Raw genomic sequence first — 26,316 nt, 5'->3', positions numbered from 1 at the left:
TGACAGCGACGAGACTACTCATTAGCATAGAAAGAGGGGCGAAGCGGTATATATATTTCTCGCGCGTCCTCGTCAGTTATCCCACGCACACTCGTTTCTTTCCGACGCCCAAAGAAAAATAAAACAAAATCACGCGACTCATTCCTCCATCTTCTCCCCTTATTGTTTCTTAATCTCGATCCCATCTCCTCTTGTCTTCTCCGTTTCCGCGCCCAACTCCGTTCGGTCTCGGGGATCCGATCCTCCGTCGTAGCTCGGTACTGAGCTCTCTACACCTCTTTTCCGATTATTTTTTTTTTGTTTATGATTTTTATTGGATAAGAATACTGGTGGAAAGTAACCCGCTGGATTACATGATTGAAGTTGATTTGATCGGTTTCTCTAGGGTTTTAATTCGAATGCTTAGGCTGCGCCGATGGGAACTGGTTTCGGGTTAAACGGCATCCATTTCCATGATCATGATCCATATATATATTTTGAATGCGTGCAGCATGTGTGCTCTCGAATTGCTTCTTCTGGTTGGATCGAGTTTGCTCTTTTCTCGCGTTCTTCATTTCTTCTTCTTTATGGAATGCTAGGTTTTGGATTTCTTGTGTTCGTGAGCCATAGATTTTGTTGGGATTGCATGGACCAGGTTAGCAGTGATGTGCTTTCTTGCTTCTACAGCTCTTCTCCTACTAGTATGTGATGTTTTCAGTGATAATATGAGGGATTTTGGTCTCAGTACGAGAAGGTGGAGAAGATTGGGGAAGGGACCTACGGAGTGGTGTACAAGGCTCGAGACCGTCTCACCAATGAGACGATAGCTCTGAAAAAGATTCGCCTGGAGCAACAAGATGAGGGAGTTCCCAGCACAGCCATAAGAGAGATCTCGCTCTTGAAGGAAATGCAGCACAGCAACATAGTCAGGTAGTGCTCTGCCGCCATTTTGATTTGCATTCATGCATCTAATTTGATTTTGTTTCTCGTTGCCTTCTTTTGCGGAAATTATACTTCCAGTATAAGAGACATTATAGCGACGAAGACATTTTTTTTTTTTTTGTGAGGTGTGCAGAGCTGGATCAATATGCACATAGATAAGTACATATATAATGTCCTTCTCATGTTTTTGAAATGATAAGTCTTGCCAATTATTCGAATGCATTGGATACCTAAAGGTTCAGAAACAGAGAGCTTTGGTGATCTAGTCTTCTTTTAAGAAGCACGTATATTGAATAAAAAGTTCGAAAAATATGGAAAGGAAAATAGCCATCCAAATGAGTCATTTATTGTAAAAGGTAATAAGTTAAATTTTTGGCATTTGCTTTTGCAAGCCTTTACAATGGCTGGGTTATGTATGCAATGACTTCTATCTGTTTGGATTTAGCATTTGCTAAGGATCTGCTTGGTAAATACCAAAGTAAACCTAGGATGGCACATAAAAAAGGTAATCAAAGGATATTTGATACTTGAAGGGAGTTAAAGGTCGAAGGTCTTATTTTTTATTTAGCAGATTTGACAATCTGGATGTTGAATTCCTTGACTTTAATGAATGTGAGAATACCTTGAATCAACATCGGAGCATATATATATTTGTAATGGATGGTGGGCCATTACAAACTTTTCGAACCCAATAAGTTAGAAAGGCAGAAAATATTGCAATTTGTAAGCTTGCTAGGAACACATTGCATTTGAAATATTTCTATTTTATCCTTAGTACTTTTGTTGGTGTTAATATGTATGGATTTAGTTACTCTATGATGATAATGTACTTATATCTCTTACTAATGAAGCAAGGTGCCGTTTGGCAACCAAGCATATTGTACTTGAGTATCAATATATTTATCAGAAGGTCCAGAAAAAGGCATATTCGTGTCTCAATTGTTCTCTTGGCTTATAATCTTGCAGACATTGTGATCAAGAATCTTTCAATAGAATCTTTTGAGGAGCATGTGATTTATATGGGTGTAAAGCCCATTGTTAGTTGTATTTTTTAATGAGTTGGAACTTTATCTAAACATTTTAGCTTGTTGATACAGCTTGATAGCTATAGGCTTTCTATCTACAATTGGCAGTATATGCTTTTTTTTATCTTAAATTAAAATTTTCTTTTTAGGTTACAGAACATGCATGTTTCTGGGAGAAGTTTTTTTTCCCCTTCTCCTAAATTGAAACATTACTCTGGTGTAAATTATTTTCTATCAAAGGAAGAGATGTCTGTGATATTTTTCCCGGCTTCCTTGATGGGAAGATGTCCTTAGAGATACCATAGATGTGTACGAAAGTTCGCTAAGCTCAACAATAGGAGGATTTTAGTGATCTGTTGGTGTCTCAAATATTCATATGCAAACATAATTATGAGTCTTTTTATTAAAAAACATGGCTCCATTTAGGCCTGGCCTGAAGCCATATTTTTATCAAATTTAATGGATTTCATAAAATCCTCTGAAAATAAGTAGAAACATGAAATAATCCCTGAGCGAGTACAAAACAATACAGAAAAAATTTGTTTGTATTTGTGTTGCCTGTTCTTGCAACCCATAAGCTACAGGAAACTTTTGGGTATTATGTCACTGTTCAAAAGCTTCAGTTCATCAGAATCCTCGCTATCATTTCAAATTCTGAATATTCAAGCTTCATTATACGGTCTTGCCTTCTGCATTCTTATTTTCACATATTTAGTTACACTTTAAATGGTTCCTGTAAAACAGGTTGCAAGATGTAGTTCACAGTGAGAAACGGATTTACTTAGTTTTTGAATATCTGGACTTGGACTTGAAGAAACACATGGATTCCTGTCCAGAGTTTGCTAAAGATCCTCGTCTAGTTAAAGTGAGATCCTTTTCCTCTTATAAATATACATGTTGGATTGACCTGTTTTACAGACATCATCGTGTGACTGTTTAGTGGTTATCTAATGGTTTTATACACTTTCTTGAAAGCTTCTCCTGTCTAGTGATGTATAAGAATATGAGTTTTGTACAAATATTTATTTCTGTTTTTCCAAAAGCTCTCCGAGCAGGGATTGCATGGTAGACAGTTAGACTACTATGAGTCAGCATTTGTAGTTGTATTTGTTTCTTTAACATTGTGAAAGATTTTATTCTTCTTCATTAAGTTTGAGGTAGCATGGTAGAAGATTTAATCTTGCTCTATATTTGATCACCTTGTGGCTTCATCAGGTTTCTGGAGTGTATCAGAATTTAACAATGTTTTTTGTCCTAGTTCTAGAATTTCTCACCAAACTAGTTCTCTTGATAAAATTGTAATTGGATATTATTTAGTCAACAATGGTCTGTCAGTTATGAGCTTTGCATTATTGTGAATCTATGTTGAATTCATGAGACATTTTGTGCTTTATTTTCACCTGGAAAATTCACAGCTAAAAATCATTTTGGACTCGACGTTTGATTTGGTGTGTTGCATGTAATCTGTCATGAACATACATGTGCCACAGATCTTTGAAGGTTTCCTAGCATAAGAGTGGATTAATGTTGTTGGTAGTGGCAATGTATGTTCATGAAATAAATAAAACCTGATCGAGATTAATAATAAATAGTACACTATGCTTCAGATATATCTTTTAGCTTATCTCTTGCTCTCTCTTTTGCAGACATCTCTTCAGCATTCAGATATTGTGACATTACATATTGCTGTTCTCATTTGGCTCTTTGCAGGATAATAATGATAAAGAGTGCATTTTGGACTAGTAGTAGAACATATCTTGGCCATTTTATCTCATTCATTTTGTTATTGTCTTTTGCAGAAATATCTCTATCAGATACTCTGTGGCATTGCCTACTGTCATACTCATAGGGTTCTTCACCGGGATCTGAAACCGCAGAATTTGTTGATAGATCGCCGTACAAATGCTTTGAAGCTTGCAGACTTTGGACTAGCCAGGGCTTTCGGCATTCCTGTCCGGACATTTACTCATGAGGTGCCTCTACCCATTGCTAATATTTTTGCCATTTCCTATAGTTTGGACTTCTTGTTAATTAGATCGGATAGGTAAATAGCGTATGCTTGGTTTCTAGCACAAATGAGTGAATCATATTTGCACAGGCCATCTTCTTGAAAATCTCTTTTCTGAGAAGTATTTGATTACATCAGAATTAATATATATTGTTAGCATTGCTGGAAATGCTTTTTACATGTACTTTGCCTTTCCTGTTGTAGATTCTTATTTTTTAAAGGTGCATTGAGGAGTCTGACTTTTTTCTCCTTACAAATGCATTTGTGCGCATGCATGCGCACACATATATAGGACTGTTTGGTCATGTTTCATGGAGATTTCTAGTATTCTGAAATTCATATGTTTTTTTCTGGTATAAGATTCTTACTCATCTTCTTTGAGAGCTCTTTTCAGGTAGTGACGCTCTGGTACAGAGCACCAGAAATCCTACTTGGATCCCGGCATTACTCCGCACCTGTTGATGTGTGGTCGGTTGGCTGTATTTTTGCTGAAATGGTGAATCAGAGGCCATTATTCCCAGGAGATTCTGAGATTGATGAATTGTTTAAGATATTCAGGTTTTTTTTAGTAAATTCATGCTTAATTTGCACTTTTTATGTACCCCTGGTCTGATACCTATCAGACTGATTTTTGTTATTTTGGTTGTATTATATTTTTTTAGAGTACTTGGTACCCCAAATGAGGAAACTTGGCCAGGGGTCACTTCCTTAGCTGACTTCAAGTCTGCCTTCCCCAAGTGGCCTCCGAAGGTATGAAAGAATAGTGTGTTTGCTTTCCTATGTTGACTAAGATTTCATCTTCCAATGAGCATTATGGAATCATAAAAGATACATGTCTAGTTTCTAGAAACCATACATACATGTTTGTTCTACCTTGTGGTGACCTTGGGGCCTGGGGCATCATGTGCTATGGTCAAATACCATAACATCAGTAACTTACATAATTGATTGGATTGATGTTCTAAATTTTTATCCACATCTGCTTTGCATGCTTTTCAGGATCTGGAAACAATAGTCCCAAATCTTGAACCGTCTGGAATTGATCTTCTCTCTGTAAGTCATGCTTTTTATAAATGACATGATAATATTTCAAGATACCTTAACTGAAATATAAACGCAAGCTGAAGTTGTTTTTGTCACTTGATAGTTGCCTGCTTTAAATACAAGTTAGTTTCTCAGATGCTAAAAATAGGGTTGCATCAGAGAATTCATGGCATTTGAAATGGGGTCATCTACTTCAATATTGAAAGGTGGTAACTTTCAATGGAACCAATCAATCAAGATTTTTGAAGAGTCCACCACTATCTTCACTGTAATATAAAACTCCTGACTGGATTCTGACAGTCTCCGAACTATGTGAGGGCATGTCTGTAACTATCTTCCTTTTAATGAATGCACTCTAGCTCAGCTTAGATATCTCTTCTCTCTTAAGAGAGAAACAAGTTTGGCAACCAAAAACAGGAGTTCCTTTACATCTAGCATTCATTTGATAAGATTGTAATCTTGAGATCACAACTATCCATCTTACCCTCGCATGCATTGTACATTTGTGCATGCTAAGAGCAAAAATCTTATGGGCTGAAAACTGTTTGACCTTCTCTATTAACGTACCTCTTCTATATTATAAGGCAAACTCAGATTGGATGTCCAGTTGGATGTCTGTCATACACCATTTTAAAGACACTTATGTCAATTTATCTCTTGAGCAAATGTACCAACCTTGATTGCGCTTTCTCTTCTCTTTTTATTTGAGACAATCTAGGTGTGTGAAACGAAAATGCAGGTGTAATTATGTTCTAACAAAAAAAAGAATTTCTTAATTTTGTGATCACAATCATTTTTTTTTGCTCCTTGTATGTGCATTGCTGGTCACCTACAAAACCGACATGTTAGGTTGGTAATCTATCTTACGGTACGACTTTGGGAACCCTGCTATTGAACTTCAGAATGGGATGTCTGGGGTCATACGCATTTTTCTCTTTATTTAAAGAAATACTCTGTTAATAATAGGTCGAATGCTGTATGAAAATGCTGTGTTTCTAATTATTTGATTGATACTCATGGTTGTCAGAAAATGCTTCACTTGGAACCAAGTAAAAGAATCACAGCTCGGAAAGCTCTGCAGCATGAGTACTTCAAGGATCTTGGATTGGTACCATGACTCACTCTTTTCCGTACATTATATCAGCAAGTATGTCAGATGTTTTGCAGCTTTATCCTTGTGTTTCTGTGAGGTTGGTTTGTAATTCCTTTGTTTTCATTTCTTTATCTTGCTTCCTGGACTTTATGGAGAGCTGATGCTTGGGTTTTCCTGTACTCAGATAGCATGAAAGCATCTCCTCTTTTCTTCCTGTGTTTGAGGATATACAGAATGTCATTTGCTATGTAGATTTCTGGCTTTCATGCTGAAATCACGATAAAACACATTTGAAGGATCAAGGCACTTGAAAACTCCCTGCCCGATTCCTATTGCTGCCAAACAAGAAAACTTTATATTTCCACTCTAGTGATGAACGTGTTAGTCATATCAGTTGTTGATCAAGTTGCAGGAAACCAGAAGTTATTTGGATTATTGACTGAGTTACAGGAAAACTGAGTGAACTTGTTCAGTTTTCTTTCTTAGCATTGGCCTTTGCTGGGAAGGTTTATTAAGGAGGATTCTGAACTTGCTTCATCCCAAGTATTCTTAATACTGGGTGTGTTATGCAAACAAACTCATAAATAGCCTAAAACTTATACTTTGAGTAAAATTATGCAAATTCATAATTTTCTCTTGTTATTAGCATGTTTTTTTTTTAAAAAAAATAAAATTGAGACCTTCCCTTGTAACAATAAAACACATAGTATCAATTTTCGTAACCCCAAAGTTTCGAATTTAGTGGGGAAAAGTAATGATTTTATGACTGGAGACCTCGAAACGCAGCCTAAACCAGAGATGAAATTAAAATATTAGTGTCTTTGAAATTGTTTATTTTGGGACCGCCTGATTTATAATTTTTTAAATGATCACTCTTTTATGATCTGTGCAGTAGCCCAGCTTGGGGGAGATACCGAGCTACTGATTCGAGTCTTGGGAGTATTTCCACGAGTATCGGACCGTTACTATCACCACGAATATATACTTGGAATCATTTAAAAAAAAGAAACAAGGAACTAGCATTTTTTTTTTCTTTTTTTTTTTGCTAAGATGGGTGGATCATATCAGACGAGTACGGATGCACCCAATAAAATCAAAAAACAAAATATCTTGGAGTGCCCAGGGCAAATTTTCATTTCCAGCCTACAGGATAGTACTCGAGTGACTGGCTACCAGTGGTGTTTAGAATGCCTTAGAGCCTCTTTGGCTTTTAGGCAGGGTCCATATTAACCCAATATCCTTCCAATCTAAATCCAGTGAAGAGGAAAAATAAATTTTTACGGATTCTTTTTATCTTCTTCGTGCAGATTGCCCACAAATAGGATTTAACTTTTGATGGATTGCTCTCTCATAATCATTATTTATTACATTTGATCGAAAATATAGAAAAGTTCCCCCGTTTTCCCCGGATCAAGGCAGATCCTTGTTCCTCGTTTGCATCTCTCATCTCTTAGTTTAACGACCGAAGCTTTTGTTTATTTACCTCCCCTTCTTTTGCAACATTTTGAGATGCATCACTTTACCTACTGCGCAAACACAAGTGGTTGAAGTACTCAGACAACAGATATACTGCCGGGCTGACTCTTGGCAGCACCCTGTCCGACTTTTCCCTAATATGGCTGCTTCTTGTACTGGGTTCCTCGAATTAGACCTTCTTGATGTCCTAAGATTGGCGACAGTTTTCTAATCCTATTTAAGACTTGATGTCACTAGAATTAGACCTTCTTGATGACCTGACAAAATCACTATTTCTTCTTCATCAAGAATGAATGTCTCCTTCTAGTTATGCCGAGTCTTAAATATCATATAATTGGATTGGGTTGGGTCGAGTCCGTGGAAGTGCTTGTCGGTTCAGGTCAGTCCAACCCTTGAATCAGATCAACTTGGTTTCAGAAATTCAACATCTGCTTAGGTTCCAAGATTTCGGGACCAAACGACAACAAACGGGAGGAAGAAATTTTTCCAAATGGACTGGACTAGAGCTTGCCATTTATCAAGCCCAATCGGGTTAAGGCTTTAGAGCAAGTTCAATTTTATCGGACCCATACCGGTGTGCCGAGCGTAGGGTTCCCATATACCCCGGCGTGGATAACATTTGACCGTTGCCATCGAAGGGTCCAAGAAAACCCCGAACCCCTCAGAAGGAAGGGCGCGGCAGCGTGGGAGATCTTGTGGGGACTCCAATCCCATGGCTACCTCCACCCTTCTCCCTCTCCCATCTTTTCTCGCTTCCCCCCTTCCGTCCTCCCGATTCCCGAAACCCAGGCCTTCCGCCTTCTCGTCCTCCCACTGCTTCGCTCGCCGAACCCCGCCCCTGATCCTCCCTCCTTCTCGGAGGCCTCTCCGTCCGTATCTCCTCGGAGGGCAGCGGCGCGGCGGTGGCGGCCCCCGGGCGGCCTATGTCTCCGCCCCGGCCTCCGATCCCGACGCCATCGACAGGGGCGCGAGTCCCGAGGCGCCCGCTCCCCCGGTGTCCTCCCCGGCCGCCGCCATTAGTTGGGGCGGCATCTGGTCTCTCCTCTTGCGTCACAAGCTAAGGATGGCTATTTCGCTGGCTTCTCTCGTTGGGTGCACTTCCTGCACCCTCTCGATGCCTCTCTTTTCTGGTAAGGAGTCTATTTTTCTTCAAGAAATTCTTGTGATAAAGTGCTAGTTTTCTTGTTCATGGCATCAACCAGGAAATATCCATTAGGCTTTGGCCTAAACATCGGAACATTGTTTTCATAGATCAGGCGCGATCACATCGTCGAGTCATCTGTACCTATTTAAAAGCTGTATCTACAGATGCTCTTTTTCATGATTTCTTTCATTTGAGTTAGATCTGCTGCCTCTTTCAATCTTCCATGTTTGCCCTCACAATTCTTGTGTTTGGATTCTTTGGAAAGCCTTAGTCATGCATATAACCACGGCATTATACAGTAAGCTACCTTACAATCGATCTATTGTTGCCCATGGTATTATAAGTAACCATTCTTTCTTTCCATGTCTCTAGATGTGTTTTGTTCAAAATATTACCATATGTTACTGGCATGGTGATTTTGATAACTGAAATTTTTTAATGTTCGGTCTATATCACCATTTCTATCTAACATAAACTAAGGATTCTTTGTTACCTTTTTACTTCATTGATGCTTGATGCTGCAAACTTCTATTTTAAGCCATATGTTGTTAGAGAAAATCCATAAATACACTGTAGCAACTACATATTTATTATGTTCTGCATATCTATATTGTTTGGTGCTTTTATTCTTTAAACAATTTTGTACACGGATTGTAGATTTTAAATTAAATTTTGTGCTTTGGGTTTATATTCATTCACCCTTAGTATGGTGACATCCTCCTAGAATATGTCCTTTGACCTAAATAATTTTGGATATTTTTATATGTCTCTAGTCCCTGATGGGCTGTTGCATCACCTGAAACATCTGTTCCTCTGGTTTCAGCATTAAATCTTAAGCTCATCATCCTAGTATCTCTATAAATGCTTCATGCATTTACTATGACCACCATTATTTGTTGCCGCATCCTCATTGACAATTCTTTGAACAATCCCGGGAATCAATAATGGCCAAAAGTGCCAAAATTGAAACCAATCATCTTTTGGTTTGAATTTTCTTCCAGGCTCCTAGATACAGTCCATACCCCCACTTATAGGAGTTGAGAGCAAGTGCTTTGGGTAGTTCGACATCTTTCTTCACTTTCAGCAGCATCATGTCAACATGGTGAGTCATATTGCCTCATTTAAATGCTGACAAATTGTATGAACTGACCTTGTTCAAATCAAGTCTGGTTGGATAAAATGTTCTGATATTACTCCATGCGAGTTTCCATTAACATTCAAGAAATTATATCCATTCTCTGAGTCTCTGTCAAGATTTTTGAGGAGCTTGAGTTTGTTCTCTTTTATAATTTATTCAAATACATTTCCCTTGTCCTACAAGCTACTTTCTGTCATACTTCCTGTGAAGTCTATTTTCCATAAACTTCATTTCATAAATGACTAATATTGCATATTTACTTTATCCCAGGTGCTTTTACTCCACTCTTGCATTGCCATTCCAGGCAGAAAATAAGAATATTGTATGAATTTTTGGATTCTTAACAAGATTTTCTAAAATTTATCCAGGCATGAGATAGATTTCCATGGTAGCAGGTCCTTTCCCTTCTCTTTTATTCTCTGTCATTTGTCTGCCAACATATTATCTAGTTTATCCAATTATTTACTATATAATAAGTACATTTCACCCACAACTTATGCGCGTATGGTAGAGTGTAGAAATCAGTGAACGTTCATTTGTAAGATTTGTAGGAAACTCAAAATTTTCTTTATGATACTATGAATTTTCTCTAAAAATTATCTAATTCTTTCTGATCAGAGTTTTTTTTTAACGTGGGTTAATCTTCGTGGCCGAACATTTTCAACTGAACAACTCTTATATTTTTCTCTTTTTTTAGATGAATTTGAAAACTTGTAATTGTTTATCATGTTGTTGGCATAATTATCAAGATCACATAATTATTAATCTGTCACATACTGCAAATTGCAACAGGGAAATTTTTCGAGATACTCATAGGAAGAGGTTCTGAACCATTGTGGAAACTTCTCTCCAAAATTGCTGTCTTGTATACCCTGGAGCCAATTTTTACTGTTATATTTGTTATTAACATGACCATTATATGGGAGAAGGTGATGGCAAGCCTCAGAGGCCAGATTTTTAGGAGGATATTAATCCAAAAGGTACAATTTCCTTTAACTAATCCTATTATATTATAATTGCAACCAGCTAATAATATTCATCGGTTCCTTCTAACAAGCTGGAGGGAGTGTTAATGTAAGTTCGAGGAATAGAAATGGCAGAGTGAGAGAACATATGATAATCCGATGATGAAGATGTAGCTTATATGAAGTTTGAGATGGTATATGAAATACAAGCACTTAGACTTTTCCATTGGATTTTAAGGAGTTCAGAAATTTCAAGACTCTTAGGCTTGGAGCCCATTTGAAGTTGATTCTGAAGGAGTTTACTGTTCTGTAACTGTCATTTTTTATGGATTTAGTTGACAATACAAAGTTTCAAGGATAATAATGCTATACTTAGGGAGAAGTTATTTTTGGTTAAGGCATTTTTTTGGGAAAAAAAGAGAACAAAGTGATCAAAAGTTAGATGGTTCTTGGATGAGGTCAAACAACGTTATGCTATGGTATTCACTGTCTTGTTAATTCTATATACTTCATGTCTTTGATTACTTCTTTAGTTTCTATTCTTTATTTATGTTTCTCTGTGAATTAATTAGATAATTTTTCTTAAGTTGACTGCCATTTTTTGTTTTTGCAGGTGGAATTTTTTGACCGCCATAAGGTAATTTCATTAGCTTTAGTTTTCTTATTTTTGTTTTTCTGGCAGCATTGCACAGTAATATTCATAGTAAACTAAGCTTTATATAAGTGAAAATATGGCTATATACACTTCATCATAGTCTGTACTAATTCTCTGAAGTATACAATATGAAAGATTTTTCATTATTCAAAAACGAATTGTGTAGAGATAAGCAATGCCTCATTGGCTGCTTTCATAGATGATCTGGAAAGGTTCATTATATTATAATCAATTGGCTTTATTATATTCATGGAAATTTCATTTTCTATACACTGTATGCTTCAACTGATGTTAGCTCCCTTGCCTTCCATATCTTTCCTCCAGAATTTCAATTTGCACTTTCTCAAGTCTTGCTACTTAGTTAACATGTAAAACTTATTATGAACATGGCAACATGCCTTATTCTAAACAATGGGGATCTGCTATATGAGACAAAACAAGTATGGGTTTGGCAGACCCTTAACATAGGGTATGCAAGTCAAGTACCATTTCAAAGTTACAAGGCTTACTACATATTAGTATTCTAGCAATTTTATATTGCTGTAAACATGCCAATAGCAATCTCTATGTAAGTGTACAATATGTTGTCTTCCTTGACATCTCTCTCAAATTATTAGTAGTATCTAATGACATGTGGGAAACCCAGTTATAATATCTGCAAGTGGTGATTTTTTGGAAAATTTGGCTATATTATACATGATACAACTTATATTATACATCTGTACAAAAATATGTCATGAGTAATTTTTTTGTATATAAGCATCCATTTTTCTAGTTAATTGTCTGCACCACAAGACTAGATGTGACCAACGCCTCAAACATGTTCAGTTTGAAACTTGCAATATTTATTGATCAATATGCATTGAAACTTCATTTAAATATTTATCCATAAAGATTTCCTCAAGTTGTTCGCTAGGCTAGCAGTATTATGCAAAAATTGGTAGAGAGATGAGACAACTTGTGAAATTTTCATTCAGTTTTGGATTCTTGGCAATTTTTATAGAACTATTGATAAGAACAAGGTTTCTGCTACCTTGCTGATAGTGTTGGGATGGTCCAGTTCTTGGTGCTGACACTTGATATAGGGCAGCATAAGATTATTTTTTATTTTAGTTCTGCTTGTGCACATGATATTATACTTGTAATCCATCTGTATTTGATGTTGGGGAAAGCACGCCGTTTTTATTTGATATGGTTTACGAACATTGCTGATCTAATGTCTAGTATTGCATCTCCTATGGTATGTTCCTTTGCCGGCAAGATTTCATGCTTACGCTACATACATGCTCTTAATATTCAACAGGTTGGTGAATTGACTGGTTTGTTGACATCTGACTTGGGTTCTCTAAAAGATGTTGTCAGTGAAAATATATCAAGAGATCGTGGACTGAGGGCACTCTCTGAGGCAAGCTCCTTTACACTATTGACAACGTGAGCTTGGTATAGCCAACAATTTGACCAATACATGTTTATTACTTATGATTCTCTTAGTCTGAGATTCATGACACTCGGCCATCTGGCTTTCTTTTCTATCATTAACTTGTACTATGCTGTTAAATAGTTCTTTGACTTCTTGTTGTATTAGCTTCTGCACCATAGAAGCTCTTCCTTATTTTTTCTTTCCCTGTTAGATCTCAATGCTGTCTTGTATTCTGTTTTGCTGACTTTTTTGACCTTTCGAATTTGAGGATGAACTATTTCTAGAATTCTCCATATCTTGCAGGTTATTGGTACAGTATGCTTACTTTTTGCACTATCAACACAACTTGCTCCTGTGCTGGGGCTGCTAATGGTGTCCGTAGCTGTTTTAGTAGGTAATAAGTCTGCATGTTATTCTGCATCAATACTTACCGTTAGTACGCGATCTATAATCTTTCAGGTGAACATGGACTACTGTTGCTATCATTATTAATATCCAAATCTGGAATTACTGTCCCTGATGTAGTTAGTAGTACTTTCTTATATGTATGTAACATACAATGTCATGCAACTTCATGATGGGCTCAGTGTTTTATCTATTTTCACAGCATGCCTTTCTTTCTTGTTAGTTTTTGGCATTGTACATTCTTTGAATGAATATATGAAGTCTCAAGAGAGCACAAATTGTGTGAGTAGAATTTTATTATTATATTTTGATAATAGTATTAGATTATATTTTAATAGTATTAGATTATTAATATTATTAACTATGATTAAATAAAATAAGATTATATTTAATATTTAAGTACTAATTATTTAATATTATTTGTTATTAGTAAATAATATTTTTATTAGTATTTATTATTAACAATGTGACCATAGTCGAGATTGAGGAAAAAGTGGGGTGAAATGACAGATCCTCTTTCTTTGAATCTCTCCAATTTCAACTGACTTTGGGACCTAGGTGGTCTAAAGTCATTTTACCCGTCTTCTACGGGCAAAAATGACTCTCATTTTTCACTTTCGCAGAGACATGCCCGAAAGTGGACCAAAGTGACTTTCATTGATTTCATTCCAACCATAAGGCCCTTAGGCAATTAATAGGGTCCATGCAGATAACATGATATCGGGAAAATCTAGAATGTTTGTGTTAAATTGGTTGCTTTAATGGATGCGTGGTAGTTAAGTTGATAGAATAGTAAACAATTGATTAATGTGGCTTGGACATTTACAACAATCATGTTTGAAGTTTTGCCTGAAATGCCGAAACTGAAACCAGAAGTTTCCATGTTTACTCGAACCAATTGAAACTGATTAATTTCTGCCAAACCAAAAGTTTAGGAACAAATTTATTGTATAGATAAGCTATCTATGCACTTTTTTCTCTTTTTCTAATTGTCATGAAGCATTTTCTCTAAATTTAGCCTGGATGTTGCGAGTTTTTAGATGATTTGGAAGCATTGCACCATTGCATCACAAAGACATGTAAATTAATTGTTTGTTTTGTAGACATGACACCTAAAACCCAAATGTCATAGACATGTAGACTAGCATGTTTAAAATTGGAATTAAACAACACAATTACATACTACAATGTAACTATGATTACATTTTATTTTAAAAAAAAAAAATTTTGATTGTTTGAATGCTGAACCCCTGAAGTGATTTGTAATATACCTCAAAATGATATGCTTCTTATTTTCTAAAGCATCTATTTTCCTTTCTTATTTTTTGAACTTTCATTGATATTTTTTGATAATTTGCAACTGAAATTTCAGAAACTGTAGCTGAAACCATTGAAACTCATCTGGTCTTCAAAAAATTGAAACAGAAATTGTGATATTGGTCTCCGTTGATGTTTCCCTTAATGGATAAGTGGGGACTACAAGGATCCATATTAGCCAACCCCTAATAGTTGGAATAATGCTTATTGGTTTTGTCCTAGTACATCTCTCAAAATGATTTTGAACTCACGACTAACATTTAACTTCTGATTGGATTTTTTCCTCGTAGTTTGATTTAGGACAATCTGAAGGACCCATAATAATTAAGAGAGGGTTAGTTATAAGTAATAATTCCCTCATTGCTTACATTAGCCTCTCTCTTAACCAGGAAGCATGGATGAATTTTTCGTATCTTCTTCAAAAACTCTAGATGATATTGTTTTAATGAGCATAGAACATTTTTCATATTTCACCATTTGTAGCTTTATATTTCATACACCATACTTGTAGTCTTGACACCATATTTATAACATGAATGAAAAATATATTATTTGTTTCAACCTTTTAGTTTACAAATTATTCTACATGTTCAGCTATATTCAAGCGGTCAACTGTTCCCATCTTTAAATCTCATGGAATGTCCCAAGCAAGCATATCAGACTGTGCAACTGAAACATTTTCTGCCATTCGTACTGTAAGTCTCAAGATTCTTTTGACTGTTCTTTACTTTTCATTGTTGGTGTTATAATAATCTGTTCAATTTGTTAGATATTTTTCTCTTAAAAAATGCTTTATTTGCTTATTCAATTATCCAACTTATTGGTGATATATCCAGCAGGTCTATTCACTGAAAACTTAATGTTCCTTTTTCTCTTACAGGTTAGGTCCTTTGGTGGTGAAAAGAGACAAATGTCTCTCTTTGATAATTTGGTAAGTTTTCTCAGGGTGCTACATTTTCAGTGAATAGTAGATACCTAAGCCATTGAACCACTGGAAGTGCTGGCATGGGAGTAAGATTTTTCAATAAAAAAAAATGTTAAAACTTTTCTTTTTCTAAATAGGAAGTGACTAGGCAGAAAACTAATCGTTGTTCTTTACAAAAAAAAAACATGAATATCCCCACGCCGTCTGGCTATACTTTATACAAAGGATGGGGTTCAACTCCATTAAATTGAGAAGAACATTACTGTTATAAAAAAAACATTGCTAAATTGCCAGGAAAAAATATGGTTATGCTGTTATATACAACTCAAGAATTTTTGAACTTCGAAACATGGAATTGACTTGGCTAGCATAATTTCTACTATTACTTATTGCTAGGGGTGGCAAAATATGACCCGACCCGCCAATCCGACCCGTGTTCGACCCGCTATAAACAGATTTGGGTTTGGCCTAAACAAGTTTGGGTCGTAAACAGGTCGACCCGTTTAACCTGTTTATTAATTGGGTCGGATACGGATTTTAGATGTCTGACCCGTTTAAACCGTTTAACCCGTTTAACTGTTAAACAGGTCTAAACAGGTCTAAACAGGTTAAACGGGTTAAACAGGTTAAACAGGTTTAAACAGGTTAAACGGGTCTAAACAGGTCTAAACAGGTTAAACGGATCTAAACAGGTCTAAATAGATCGGGTTGGGCAGGTTAAATAGGTTGGGTTGGGCAGGTTAAACAGGTTAAACGGGTCAGGTTAGGCAAACAGGTTAAACAGGTCGGGTCGGGTTGGGTAAACAGGTTACCTGTTTATTAAACAGGTTAAACAGGTCGGGTCGGATTACCTGTTTAATAAACAGGTCAGGTTCAGGTTGTGATTTCTGACCTGTTTAATAAACAGGTCGGGTTCAGGTTTATGATTTTCAGACCCGACCTGCATGTGACCCGACCCGTTTATGGTCTGATCCGACCCGATTGCCACCCCTACTTATTGCACAAAATGCAACAACTAAAAGCTTTTGGAACAAAAATTTTGTTTGTTCAAGAGTGAGAATAGCAGGTAACTCTAACCATTGTGAAGCTTGCCAGCAATTTGGAAAAACATTTTATTGCTTAATGTGATTTCTTTGGGTTTTGCATTGATACATAATGAACATATTTAGTGGTTTATTGGTAGGCAAACTTTGGATAAGTTAAGAATATTTATTAAGAAATTAAAAGAGCTATGCTTGGATTCTTTGATCAACCAAAGATCTGATATTTACAAACTTGGAATTTGGAGGTGTGATTAAAGTTCAATTTTTAGCCTTGTGTCCCAATGTATAACCTGTGGACATTGGTCGGCTCCACCTAATGATTTTTGGGAAAAAAATAATACAAGGCTTGTTGGTTATAGTCTTTGGTAATACAAAAAACTACAATACTTTTTGCCACCAAATAAGTGTTGCCTTAATTTTAGTACCAACATTGTGCTGATACTGATATTTGTTCAGTGTTAAATCAAGGCTTCTAGATATACATGCCATACGATTTCATGAACATATAAATATACATGCACATAATAACATGCTTGCACGCATGCATGCACATATATGTTTATATGTATACATGTAACACATATATACACAGTAAATGCTGCTGCTTTCTTTAGAGTGGATTAATCCTTCTTGTTTTACTGAGTTTGTATGTCTTTTAACCTTTGATAGGTACTTGCTTACCAGCGTAGTGGCATAAAACTTGGAACATTGAAGTCTGCAAACGAATCCTTGACTAGAGTGGTAGTCTACATTTCTCTGATGGCACTTTATTGTCTTGGAGGAAGCAAAGTGAAAGCGGTAAGGACCTCCATCTCCTGATAATATTCCTTGATGATTTTACCCCCATACACATGCCTTCTTGAACAGCAAAGCGTCTGATCTGCCACCTTCTTCAGAAATAACACTGATCAGTATTCACACAATGCATGTAATTCTCATGCCTTTATAATTTTTGACTAGATATCAGATGATTGCTACTCTTAAATGTGCTGACCATCTACTTCTGATGGCCTTCCAGCCTGCCTTGTCTCTTTTTATTGACATGCATTTTTACTGCTTTGAACCCATCAGTGACTCGAGGGTTTTGTGGTTCTAATATCATCCTTTACAAGCATGACTGGCACATGTGTTCCATTGCAGGGTGAACTGTCTGTTGGAACCATGACTTCATTCATTGGTTACACCTTCACATTAACCTTTGCTGTGAGTACCTTTTATTATGCTTTTTGAACATCCATATGTTGATATACATCCAGTATTTCCAATCGTCCTTTTAGGATAGCCTATCTGTGCTCTATTACAAACAAGCATTACAGGTTCAAGGGGGTGTGAATACCCTTGGTGATCTTCGTGGGACCTTTGCTGCTGTAGAACGGATTAATTCTATTCTGTCTGCAACAGAAATTGATGAGTCACTTGCTTATGGTTTAGATAAAGAAATCCAATCGAAAGAACTGGAAGAGGTTAATGTTGGATCACTTTATAGTGATGGTTATTCTGCGAAAAATCAAGCTCTAAATATGCATTACATGTCAGCATTGAGATCAGCTAGCGATGGGTGTAGTCTAGCTTGGTCTGGTGACATTTGCCTTGAAGGTACATTAGATTGTTTATATCCTGAAACATCTGATTCTCTTTTTGAAGTGTGTGTGTGTGTGTGTGTGTGTGTGTGTGTGTGTGTTGTCTCTTAATATAGAGGGTGAACCTTAGCACATCAGTAAGGTTGCTCGATTATGACCTAGAGGTCACAGTTTCAAAACACGGAAACAACCTCTTTGCATGTGGAGGTAAGGCTGCATACATTTGACCCTTCCCAAACCCCGCAATGGCATGAGATTCATGCACTGGGCCATCTTTTTTATTTTGACTCTTGATATAAGATTTCTTAGGGTAGTTTTGAGTTTCTTTTCTTTTCTTTTCTTTATGTTCGCTGTTTATTGGATATTGGACTAAAAGCTTTGAATTTGTGATCGTGTTTTTCAGGTTTACAAGTTCAGAAAATTTGTATTTCTTTGTCATGTCTAAAATTTAGACATGTTATAGGAATACACAATTGATATAAGATGTCAAGTGTTATGGACATAGTTTTTGACACAATCTACAACCAATATATCCGACAAGCCACTTCATATAATCAAGGATTGAAATGAGTCGGTGCACATATTGGTGCCTGCTAGTATTATAAGATATTTAACACTAATTTGACATTACTTTCAAGCAAGATTCTCCATTTTGGTACCGGACCCCATACTTTGCCATATATAGTACGGATTTTTTTTGCGTACCGAGTGTTAATACGCCACCCATACCAGGTATCGGTATCAAACCAGTACGGTACGATACGACCCATACCGCCCGGTTCGGACGGGTACGACATACCATGCTTTCAATCCTAACTTCTAAATTATGAGATGTTGAACTCAAAATCTGAAAAAATTACAATGTATAAGCTTTCTATTCACATGAGCTGGAAAAACAAAGGATACACACCTCAAACTTCGAATTAGAACCTTTGAATCCTCGAAGAGCCTAGCTGATCACCCATGGACGGCCCTCTCTTCAATGGGAATGCAGAGAGACCACACCAAGATAAGAGAATGTATTCCAAGGAAACAAGGAGTTGCATATCCATCCCTATTCATAGGCATTCCATGGCGGTGGGTGGAGAAAAGGGGTGTCCCTTTTTGCCATGGTGGTGGGTGGGTGCATATCTTCCCGCATTGGTCTGGACCAATTCTCGACAAATTTATGTTATAAAAACTAGTCTAGGATCATTAAAAGAGAGAATTTCTTAGCATACGTGAGCTTGCCTTATTCTAGAGTTTCTTTAATGCTCAGCAAATTTATGCTATATCATTCTAGCTCTTGAATATCATGAGCATCAGAACAGACACTCTAATTGCTGCATGTAAACTTAATAGTTGGTAAACACAATAAAAACTATATTAAAAATTGAAGGGAGAGAAGCTCTGCTTTTTACAAATTTCCAGACTTTATTTTTGACTTTCTACTCCAAAAACCTGTGCCAAGTATGGATGCTTGTGCTGACATGAAGTGACTATGACAATCCTTTTAGAAGGCTAATGTGCTGCATCACTTCTAGGATTTCGGTGGTGTCAAAATTTACAAGTTCTAAAATACATGGCTTGTCCAGGTTACACTGATTTATATCTGTTTTGTTTGATGATAGTGACCGATGCTTTTGTGTTGAAATAACTTCAAAAGCTTTACTTTGGATTAATATTTAACAGGTTCTACTTCTGCTAATCACTTAAGTCACATCTGGAGCAAATTTTTTTATTCAATTCGAGTTAAATAATTGGAGATATGGCATAACTAATTTGGTAATTATTCATTTTGATTTAAGTGGATCCTTATAAATCTGCAGTTTATTATTTATTTAGAAATTTAACTCTACCAGGATTACAGTGACTTGAAATAACTGAGATCAACCAACAGCTTGACCTTGCATGATTTTGTTCTACTAATTTAGTTCATACATGCACCAGCAGTCCTGCATTATTTTTACTATAAGGGAGATGGTGCATTTTCTTTCAAAGTTTTAATATCTTGTCCACCTATGTTCAATTTGATTATTTTTCTCAATTACGTTGAGCACTGGTCAGATGTCAACATCTACTCCTCAATGGCTTTGTTTGGTTATCCAGTAGATACATACATGGTCTACATTAAACTTTTCAGCTTACATTTTCTTTATTATTGACAGATGTGTACTTCTCTTATCCTTTAAGGTCTGATGTGGAGGTCTTAAATGGTCTCAACCTGAAACTTGAATCTGGAAAAATAACTGCATTAGTAGGACCTAGTGGTGCTGGAAAAAGTACGGTAGTACAACTTCTTGCCCGCTTTTATGAGGTAAGATGTCATTTTACTCAAAATTATCCGTTATCTTTGTGTCCAATGCAGAAAAACAGAGAGAATTGAGATGAGTTATTCTGTATTTGCAGCCAACTAGAGGCCGCATAACTATAGCAGGGGAAGATATTCGAACATTTGATAAAAGAGAATGGGCTAAGGTTGTGTCCTTAGTGAATCAGGTACCTTTTGGATGACCAAGGGTTCAGTGCAGTACATTTTTGTGCTTATTATCTGGCTTAGTGCTTATTATGCTGGTTGTGAGATCCAACAATTCTCTTCTTCATTTCTATTCAGTTCTTTTTAATGCTCCACCATTCCTTTATTTCATGACTTATTTTTAAGTAAATAAATTTCTGGTGCAGGACCCGGTCCTCTTCTCAGTATCTCTGGGAGCAAATATTGCATACGGGCTACCAGATGAGGATGTCTCCAAAGATGACATAATAAAGGCAGCCAAAGCTGCCAATGCTCATGAATTCATAATCTCTCTTCCTCAGGTCAGTAGTTTTCAGATTCATGTATTTTGGAATCTTCAGCACCATTTTCTTCCATCTTTATATGTATTACAGAACTATTTATTTAATTTAGGGCTATGACACACTAGTTGGCGAACGTGGAAGCCTCCTAAGTGGTGGACAGAGACAGGTATAATGTCAAGCTACATGATACTGAACATGGTCAATTATCACAACTAATGGTTTAACTTTGCAGAGAATTGCTATTGCACGAGCTCTTCTTAAGAATGCTCCGGTTCTAATACTCGATGAGGTAGGTCCTCCAATGGTAAACTGATCATTTATGGCTGCTAGCTCTATCATCAGGACCCAGTATTCTGCCTCAACTATTCTTGATATGTTTCTGTTGTAGGCCACCAGTGCTCTAGATGCAACTAGCGAGCGCTTAGTGCAGGAGGCTCTTGATCATTTGATGAAGGGAAGGACCTCATTGGTGATCGCCCATAGATTAAGCACTGTGCAAAATGCACATCAAATCGCTCTTTGTTCAGATGGGAAGATCACCGAGTTGGGGACGCACTTTGAGTTGTTGGCTCAGAAAGGTCAATATGCCTCACTTGTTGGGACTCAAAGGCTTGCATTCGAATGAGGATTCAAGTTTTTCATTATTGCAGGAAATATAAATAGGTATGATGTTAGAAGTGGATATTTGTAGATTCTCTCATGGATTCTCAGTTATATAGAGTTTTGTCATTCACATGATTAACCTTCATCCTTTTTGCAGACACCAAATGTAGGTCTAAAGGAGTGGTATGATTCCAATGATGGAAAATGCTCAATGACCTACATTTCTTGTCCAATATTGACCTTCAAATACCACTGTTGTGGCAACCAATTTCTGTCAGCTAATTCAAAAGGGTTTTGGAGATTTGACCACAGGCCAAAATCAAAAAACACATGCAAAATGAGGTACAGGCCTAAAGTTGCCATCATGTTGGCTGGATTGCTTCATCCCATCCACGACGAAATTGAGATACAAAATTCTTTGCTTTTTTTTTTTTTTTTACTTTTTGTTCCTTTTCGAATTGTACAGCTTTTTATATCCATCAACGGAGACTGTATCCAATAGATAAATCATGAAACAGATTATACATCTCAGTGTTCTTTCAGCATGGCTGATTGCCAGCTTAAAAATTCTATGACGGACTATGGTTGTCTCAGTTCAGCGAATGCTACTTGGCAGTGGGCCAACAAATTTCTTCTTTTGTTTTAGCGGATATTTCTGTTGTTTAGTGGTGAGAATGGTTCAAAGATGTGACTTGGTAACAATCCTGAGTAGGGCAAGGTTTTTGACGATCCCCGCCGTAATTTTTGGATCAGGCCATCAGAGCAGCATCCGAGCGGTCTTACCATGGAGTTTGAATAGATGTTGGCTGGTGGTATTCACACATTCCGGCTGAGAATTCTAGTTGCCTGATCGGGGGCATATTGCTGTTGTGAAGTGTGGCTAGAGGCAGGCTTCTTTAACATCATTTTTGTACTTTTGATTTTATGTACTGTAGGCCACCAACTGGGCCAGATGAAGAAATCCACAGGAACCTCTAATCTGAGGATAGCGAACTTCGGCATCCAAACATCCCTTTAAAAGACAGACCTTTTGGGCAAGCATGTTGGGCTAGGCTAATTGGGTCATGTTTGACCAATTTTGAGCCCAATTAGTATATGGGTTAAGTTGGTCTGGATTGGGTAATAAAATATAGAGTAAATTACAAAAAAATCTCTAAGATAATGGGTAAATTATATTTATACCCAATAGTATGAAAAACTTACACTTATCCTCTTGAGGTTTGTTTTTATTCAATATTTGAGCTCATAATTTAACAGAATATTAGTCAAACCGTTAACTTTTAATGGGACTCGAGTGTTACGTTAGAAAATTTTTTAAAATATCAAAATAATCTTGCAAAAATCTCTCTAAGGTTTACGTTTATTATATTTATACCTAATCTTTTGTAAAACATCCAGTTACACCCAATTAAATTGACAGCGTTAATTAAACAATTTACCTATTATAAAAAGCCAAAATTACTTCTATGAGAAAATAAAACTCCTCTTTTACTTTTTCGACACTCCGATCTCTTCAAAGCCTTTCATCTTTAAGAGTCTTCTTCCCTCTAAGATTCACTATATAGAATTTTTTTCTCTCTTCGCCGCCCCACCATGAGTGTTCCTTTCCAACGAGCGACCTACAACAAGCTTCCTTCCCAACCAGCATCCGGCGACAACATCCTTAATTCCTAACCAGTATTCTTCCTTTTTTATCAGGTTTTGTTCTTGCTTTTCGGCCCAACATATTACAGAGATAAGAAATATTGGTGTATCATTTATTAATTCTAAGTTCTATTTGTCTAATACCGTAGACATGATTTCTTAACACCGTCGCTGTGGATGAGGATTTTTATATCTATATATAGAATTATGTTTTTTTCTTGGCGCATAGTTATTTTCTGATGATTCATAAAAATCAAGCTCCAGACCCATGACGCCTCATGGTTGTTCTCCTTCTTGGGTGGACGTTATTTCACTTAAGGCTACTTTGTAATTTTCTAATTTTTTTTCTAATATAGCATTTAAGTCCTATTTAAGTTAATAATTTGGCTAAAATTTTGTTATGGGTGAAATTATTGGATAAAAATAAACCTCAAAGAAATAAGCGTAGGTTTTTCAAACTATTAATTGTAACTATATTTTATCTTTAATCTCAGAAAGTTTTTTTTAATTTAGCCAAAGACAATTTTAACTTTTTCGAGGTAAATAGATTCAACTTTAACGTAGGTTTTACATATTTTTTGATGTAAGTGTAATAATTATAAATTTTATAAAATATATAATTTATTCTAAAATATATAACCTTGGAATTTCACGTAGATTTTTTTTTCAGTCCATCTAAAAGATCCTCACTGAGTCAGATTATTGGTTAATTTAACCCTTTTTGCTGCCATGGTACTCTCTCTCTCTCTCTCTCTCTCTCTCTCTCTCTCTCTCTCTCCGGCGTCTCCGCGTTGTGGGGTTAAGATGCTCATGCAAATGGTTGACATGTGAGGCCTGCTGAGAAACCAAAAACGCGCATTTATGATGGCTTTTAAAGAGATTGTTCGTACAAATTTCCCATCTAGCTATATCGAGTTATGCCTGACCATACCTAATATCTTTTTGCTTTGGGTCAAGTATATAATAAATTCCTATTAGTGATGGTTGGCAAGCTCAACTCCCTTCATGCCTCCAAAACAGGTTATTAGCGATGGTGCCGGCTTATATTAGTTAGTAAAAAAATATTGTAAAAATAAGATGTTTAAATCATAGATAAAATGCTCAACACGTGGATACACTCCATTCTACCAAATATTGGAACAGATACGCTCAAAAGAATATTGTAATGGATACCCCTCACAATTGAGATGATTCAGCTTGTGATATTTTGGTTGACCATTGGTCATGGATGCTAATTCATTATAAGAATGTATTCTTTAAAGTCGTTCTGCGTACGTCTCATGGAATGAACAGAACTGAGGAACTGCTCTATATCTATCAATTTTTTTTAGAATATAATTAAAAATTTGAGCATATAACTAATATCTATATCTATCAAAAAAAATATGGATGAACGACTATCCAATTTGTATGCGAATATCCAATTCTATTTGTAATCCTATTTAATTTTATATAGCACGCATTAACTTTTAAAAAAAAATAACCACACTAACATACTAGCAATATGATTTATCATTCACTTAATAATATCTTTGATTTTGTGCTCATAAAGTTTAATTATCCGATTTATATCTATACTTTTGATATTCAATTTGTATCTATATCTGTTTAAAATAAATATGGAAATAAATTTTTGCATCCGACTAACATTCGTATCCGTATATGTATTCGTCAAACAAAATAAATATGGATATGGATATTCTAGTATTCAATCCGTATTCAATCCAATTTCAGCTCCAGCCCGATGTGATCTAAGGTGAAAAAGAAAAAGCAATATATGAAGCTTTGTATGGAGGTTGATCCATGCTAAAATAATTGATTGTTGCATCTGCTATAGTGCATCGCCTTCCCGGCAATGAAATTAACAATGAGACAAAACAAGATCATTCTTATGCCTATATTCGACAATTATCAGACTAGCTTGCACGAAATTAACTGTTTATTTACATGGTGATGATGGCCATGTTTGGCCTAAACTAGTCTTGACAGCATCTAAATCAATGGGCAAAGCTCATTGTAACGAGTATGCAGTCAAAGTGAAAACGTCATTATATAGTTTTGTTGGCACAAAGTTGGCTGAAGAGATCCCACAATTGGCACAAATGAGAATGTGCCATTCACCGAAATTAAAAACACCTGCAACAATCTACCATAAGCATGCAAAATAGTTTTACTCAAGACATAGAAAGCATAGAAAAAGAGATGCCAAAGTAGTAGAGTACATGAAGAACTAAAAGAAAAATAAAAATGAGGACATGGAAGGCTTCTCCTAAGGCATGTGCGAATGACTTTTCTTTGACATCACAAGGTATCTGATCCCTTTCAATTCTCTTGTTATATCAATCTCTTCCGTTTTCAGAAGGTAAGAATCAATTAGGTCGTAAATAATAGTTAGCTCGTCTTGTTTGGCAGTAGTTTCTTATATTTGTTACAGTTCATCTCCTTGTTCCTGCGATTGCACGTGCAGTTAAAACTCTTCAGGTACATTTTATTGATTTCTTTATATTCAAGCTTTGTAAGATTACATCATATATTTTAAATGATAAAGAAATATGTCCAATTTGAGTTATAGTACAAATGATGAAAGAAGTTCTAGGAAAGGTAATAAAATGAGGTGAATTTTGTTAGTTGGTTTCTCTATTTTTTTAAAAAAAAAAGAAAGAGAAAATTAGCTAGTTGGATATGTGACATATTTATAAATGCAGTTAGTGTTTAACATGGTATAGTTTATTAATAGCTATTATAAAAATTTCTTGGAAAATTTTGTTGTTTTGTTAAGTCATATGTCACCAATGTTTAAATGATGGCCATTGTTTTTGGTTGTCATCCAACAACCAAGATCATAAAATTATTGGAACAATTTTCAAAAAAAAAATGAGAGCTAGATTTACTATTATTATTGTTACCATTGACACCACTACTATTGGCACCATCAACACCACCATAGCCCCTCGACATAGCCCTGTATCAATCGATAAAAAGATGCCATATAGGTTTATAAGTTGGACAAATTCGCCGTCCAATAATTTAAATTTTTTGAATTATAAGTCCGTGATAACTGATGTCAGAGCCAAGACTACTGCGCATCACAATTTTATTAGTCATTAGAATCTCTTACCAGGGATACCAGGA

At 36.1% G+C, this 26,316-nt stretch overlaps 2 protein-coding genes across 10 annotated transcripts; both read left to right on the top strand.

The window, feature by feature from the left end:
- The first annotated feature begins 78 nt into the window (after positions 1-78).
- On the top strand, positions 79-10,725 carry LOC103711126 (cell division control protein 2 homolog A-like). Of its 7 annotated transcripts, none has more exons than XR_015988085.1 (10): positions 82-257; positions 579-634; positions 725-909; positions 2,691-2,811; positions 3,746-3,919; positions 4,349-4,512; positions 4,617-4,704; positions 4,954-5,007; positions 6,026-6,188; positions 6,276-6,479. XR_015988085.1 is itself a non-coding variant. In XM_088723662.1 (10 exons), exons 2-10 carry the CDS (start codon positions 481-483, stop codon positions 6,113-6,115), a joined length of 945 nt encoding a protein of 314 aa, XP_088579788.1. In that variant the 5' UTR covers positions 84-257; positions 386-480; the 3' UTR covers positions 6,116-6,479. The 7 variants fall into 7 exon arrangements, 4 of the variants coding, with proteins under 4 accessions (XP_008795365.1, XP_017699277.3, XP_088579788.1 ...); XR_016395786.1 differs by lacking the exon at positions 6,276-6,479 and adding an exon at positions 10,642-10,725 and having other exon boundaries at positions 84-257; positions 386-634; XR_001879682.4 differs by having other exon boundaries at positions 84-257; positions 386-634.
- Positions 8,183-22,110, top strand: ABCB28 (non-intrinsic ABC protein 8). Of its 3 annotated transcripts, XM_088723660.1 has the most exons (18): positions 8,558-8,697; positions 10,120-10,244; positions 10,642-10,829; positions 11,428-11,451; positions 12,773-12,874; positions 13,193-13,283; positions 15,206-15,306; positions 15,492-15,542; positions 17,249-17,377; positions 17,720-17,782; positions 17,896-18,175; positions 20,307-20,455; positions 20,548-20,637; positions 20,821-20,955; positions 21,047-21,103; positions 21,170-21,226; positions 21,326-21,600; positions 21,698-22,110. In XM_088723660.1, the coding sequence occupies exons 2-17, from the start codon at positions 10,235-10,237 to the stop codon at positions 21,560-21,562; spliced, it is 1,764 nt and encodes a 587-aa protein (XP_088579786.1). In that variant the 5' UTR covers positions 8,558-8,697; positions 10,120-10,234; the 3' UTR covers positions 21,563-21,600; positions 21,698-22,110. The 3 variants fall into 3 exon arrangements, with proteins under 3 accessions (XP_008795363.4, XP_017699281.3, XP_088579786.1); XM_008797141.6 differs by lacking the exon at positions 10,120-10,244 and having other exon boundaries at positions 8,183-8,697; positions 21,711-22,110; XM_017843792.5 differs by lacking the exon at positions 10,120-10,244 and having other exon boundaries at positions 8,184-8,697.
- Positions 22,111-26,316: the final 4,206 nt, after the last annotated feature.

This window comes from Phoenix dactylifera, chromosome 6 (assembly GCF_051530095.1).
Source record: "Phoenix dactylifera cultivar Ajwa chromosome 6, Ajwa_hap1_PhDact_Kaust_v1.1, whole genome shotgun sequence".
NCBI lineage: Eukaryota > Viridiplantae > Streptophyta > Magnoliopsida > Arecales > Arecaceae > Phoenix > Phoenix dactylifera.
Note: the sequence above shows the minus strand (reverse complement) of the source record. Positions and strands in the feature narration are given on the sequence as shown.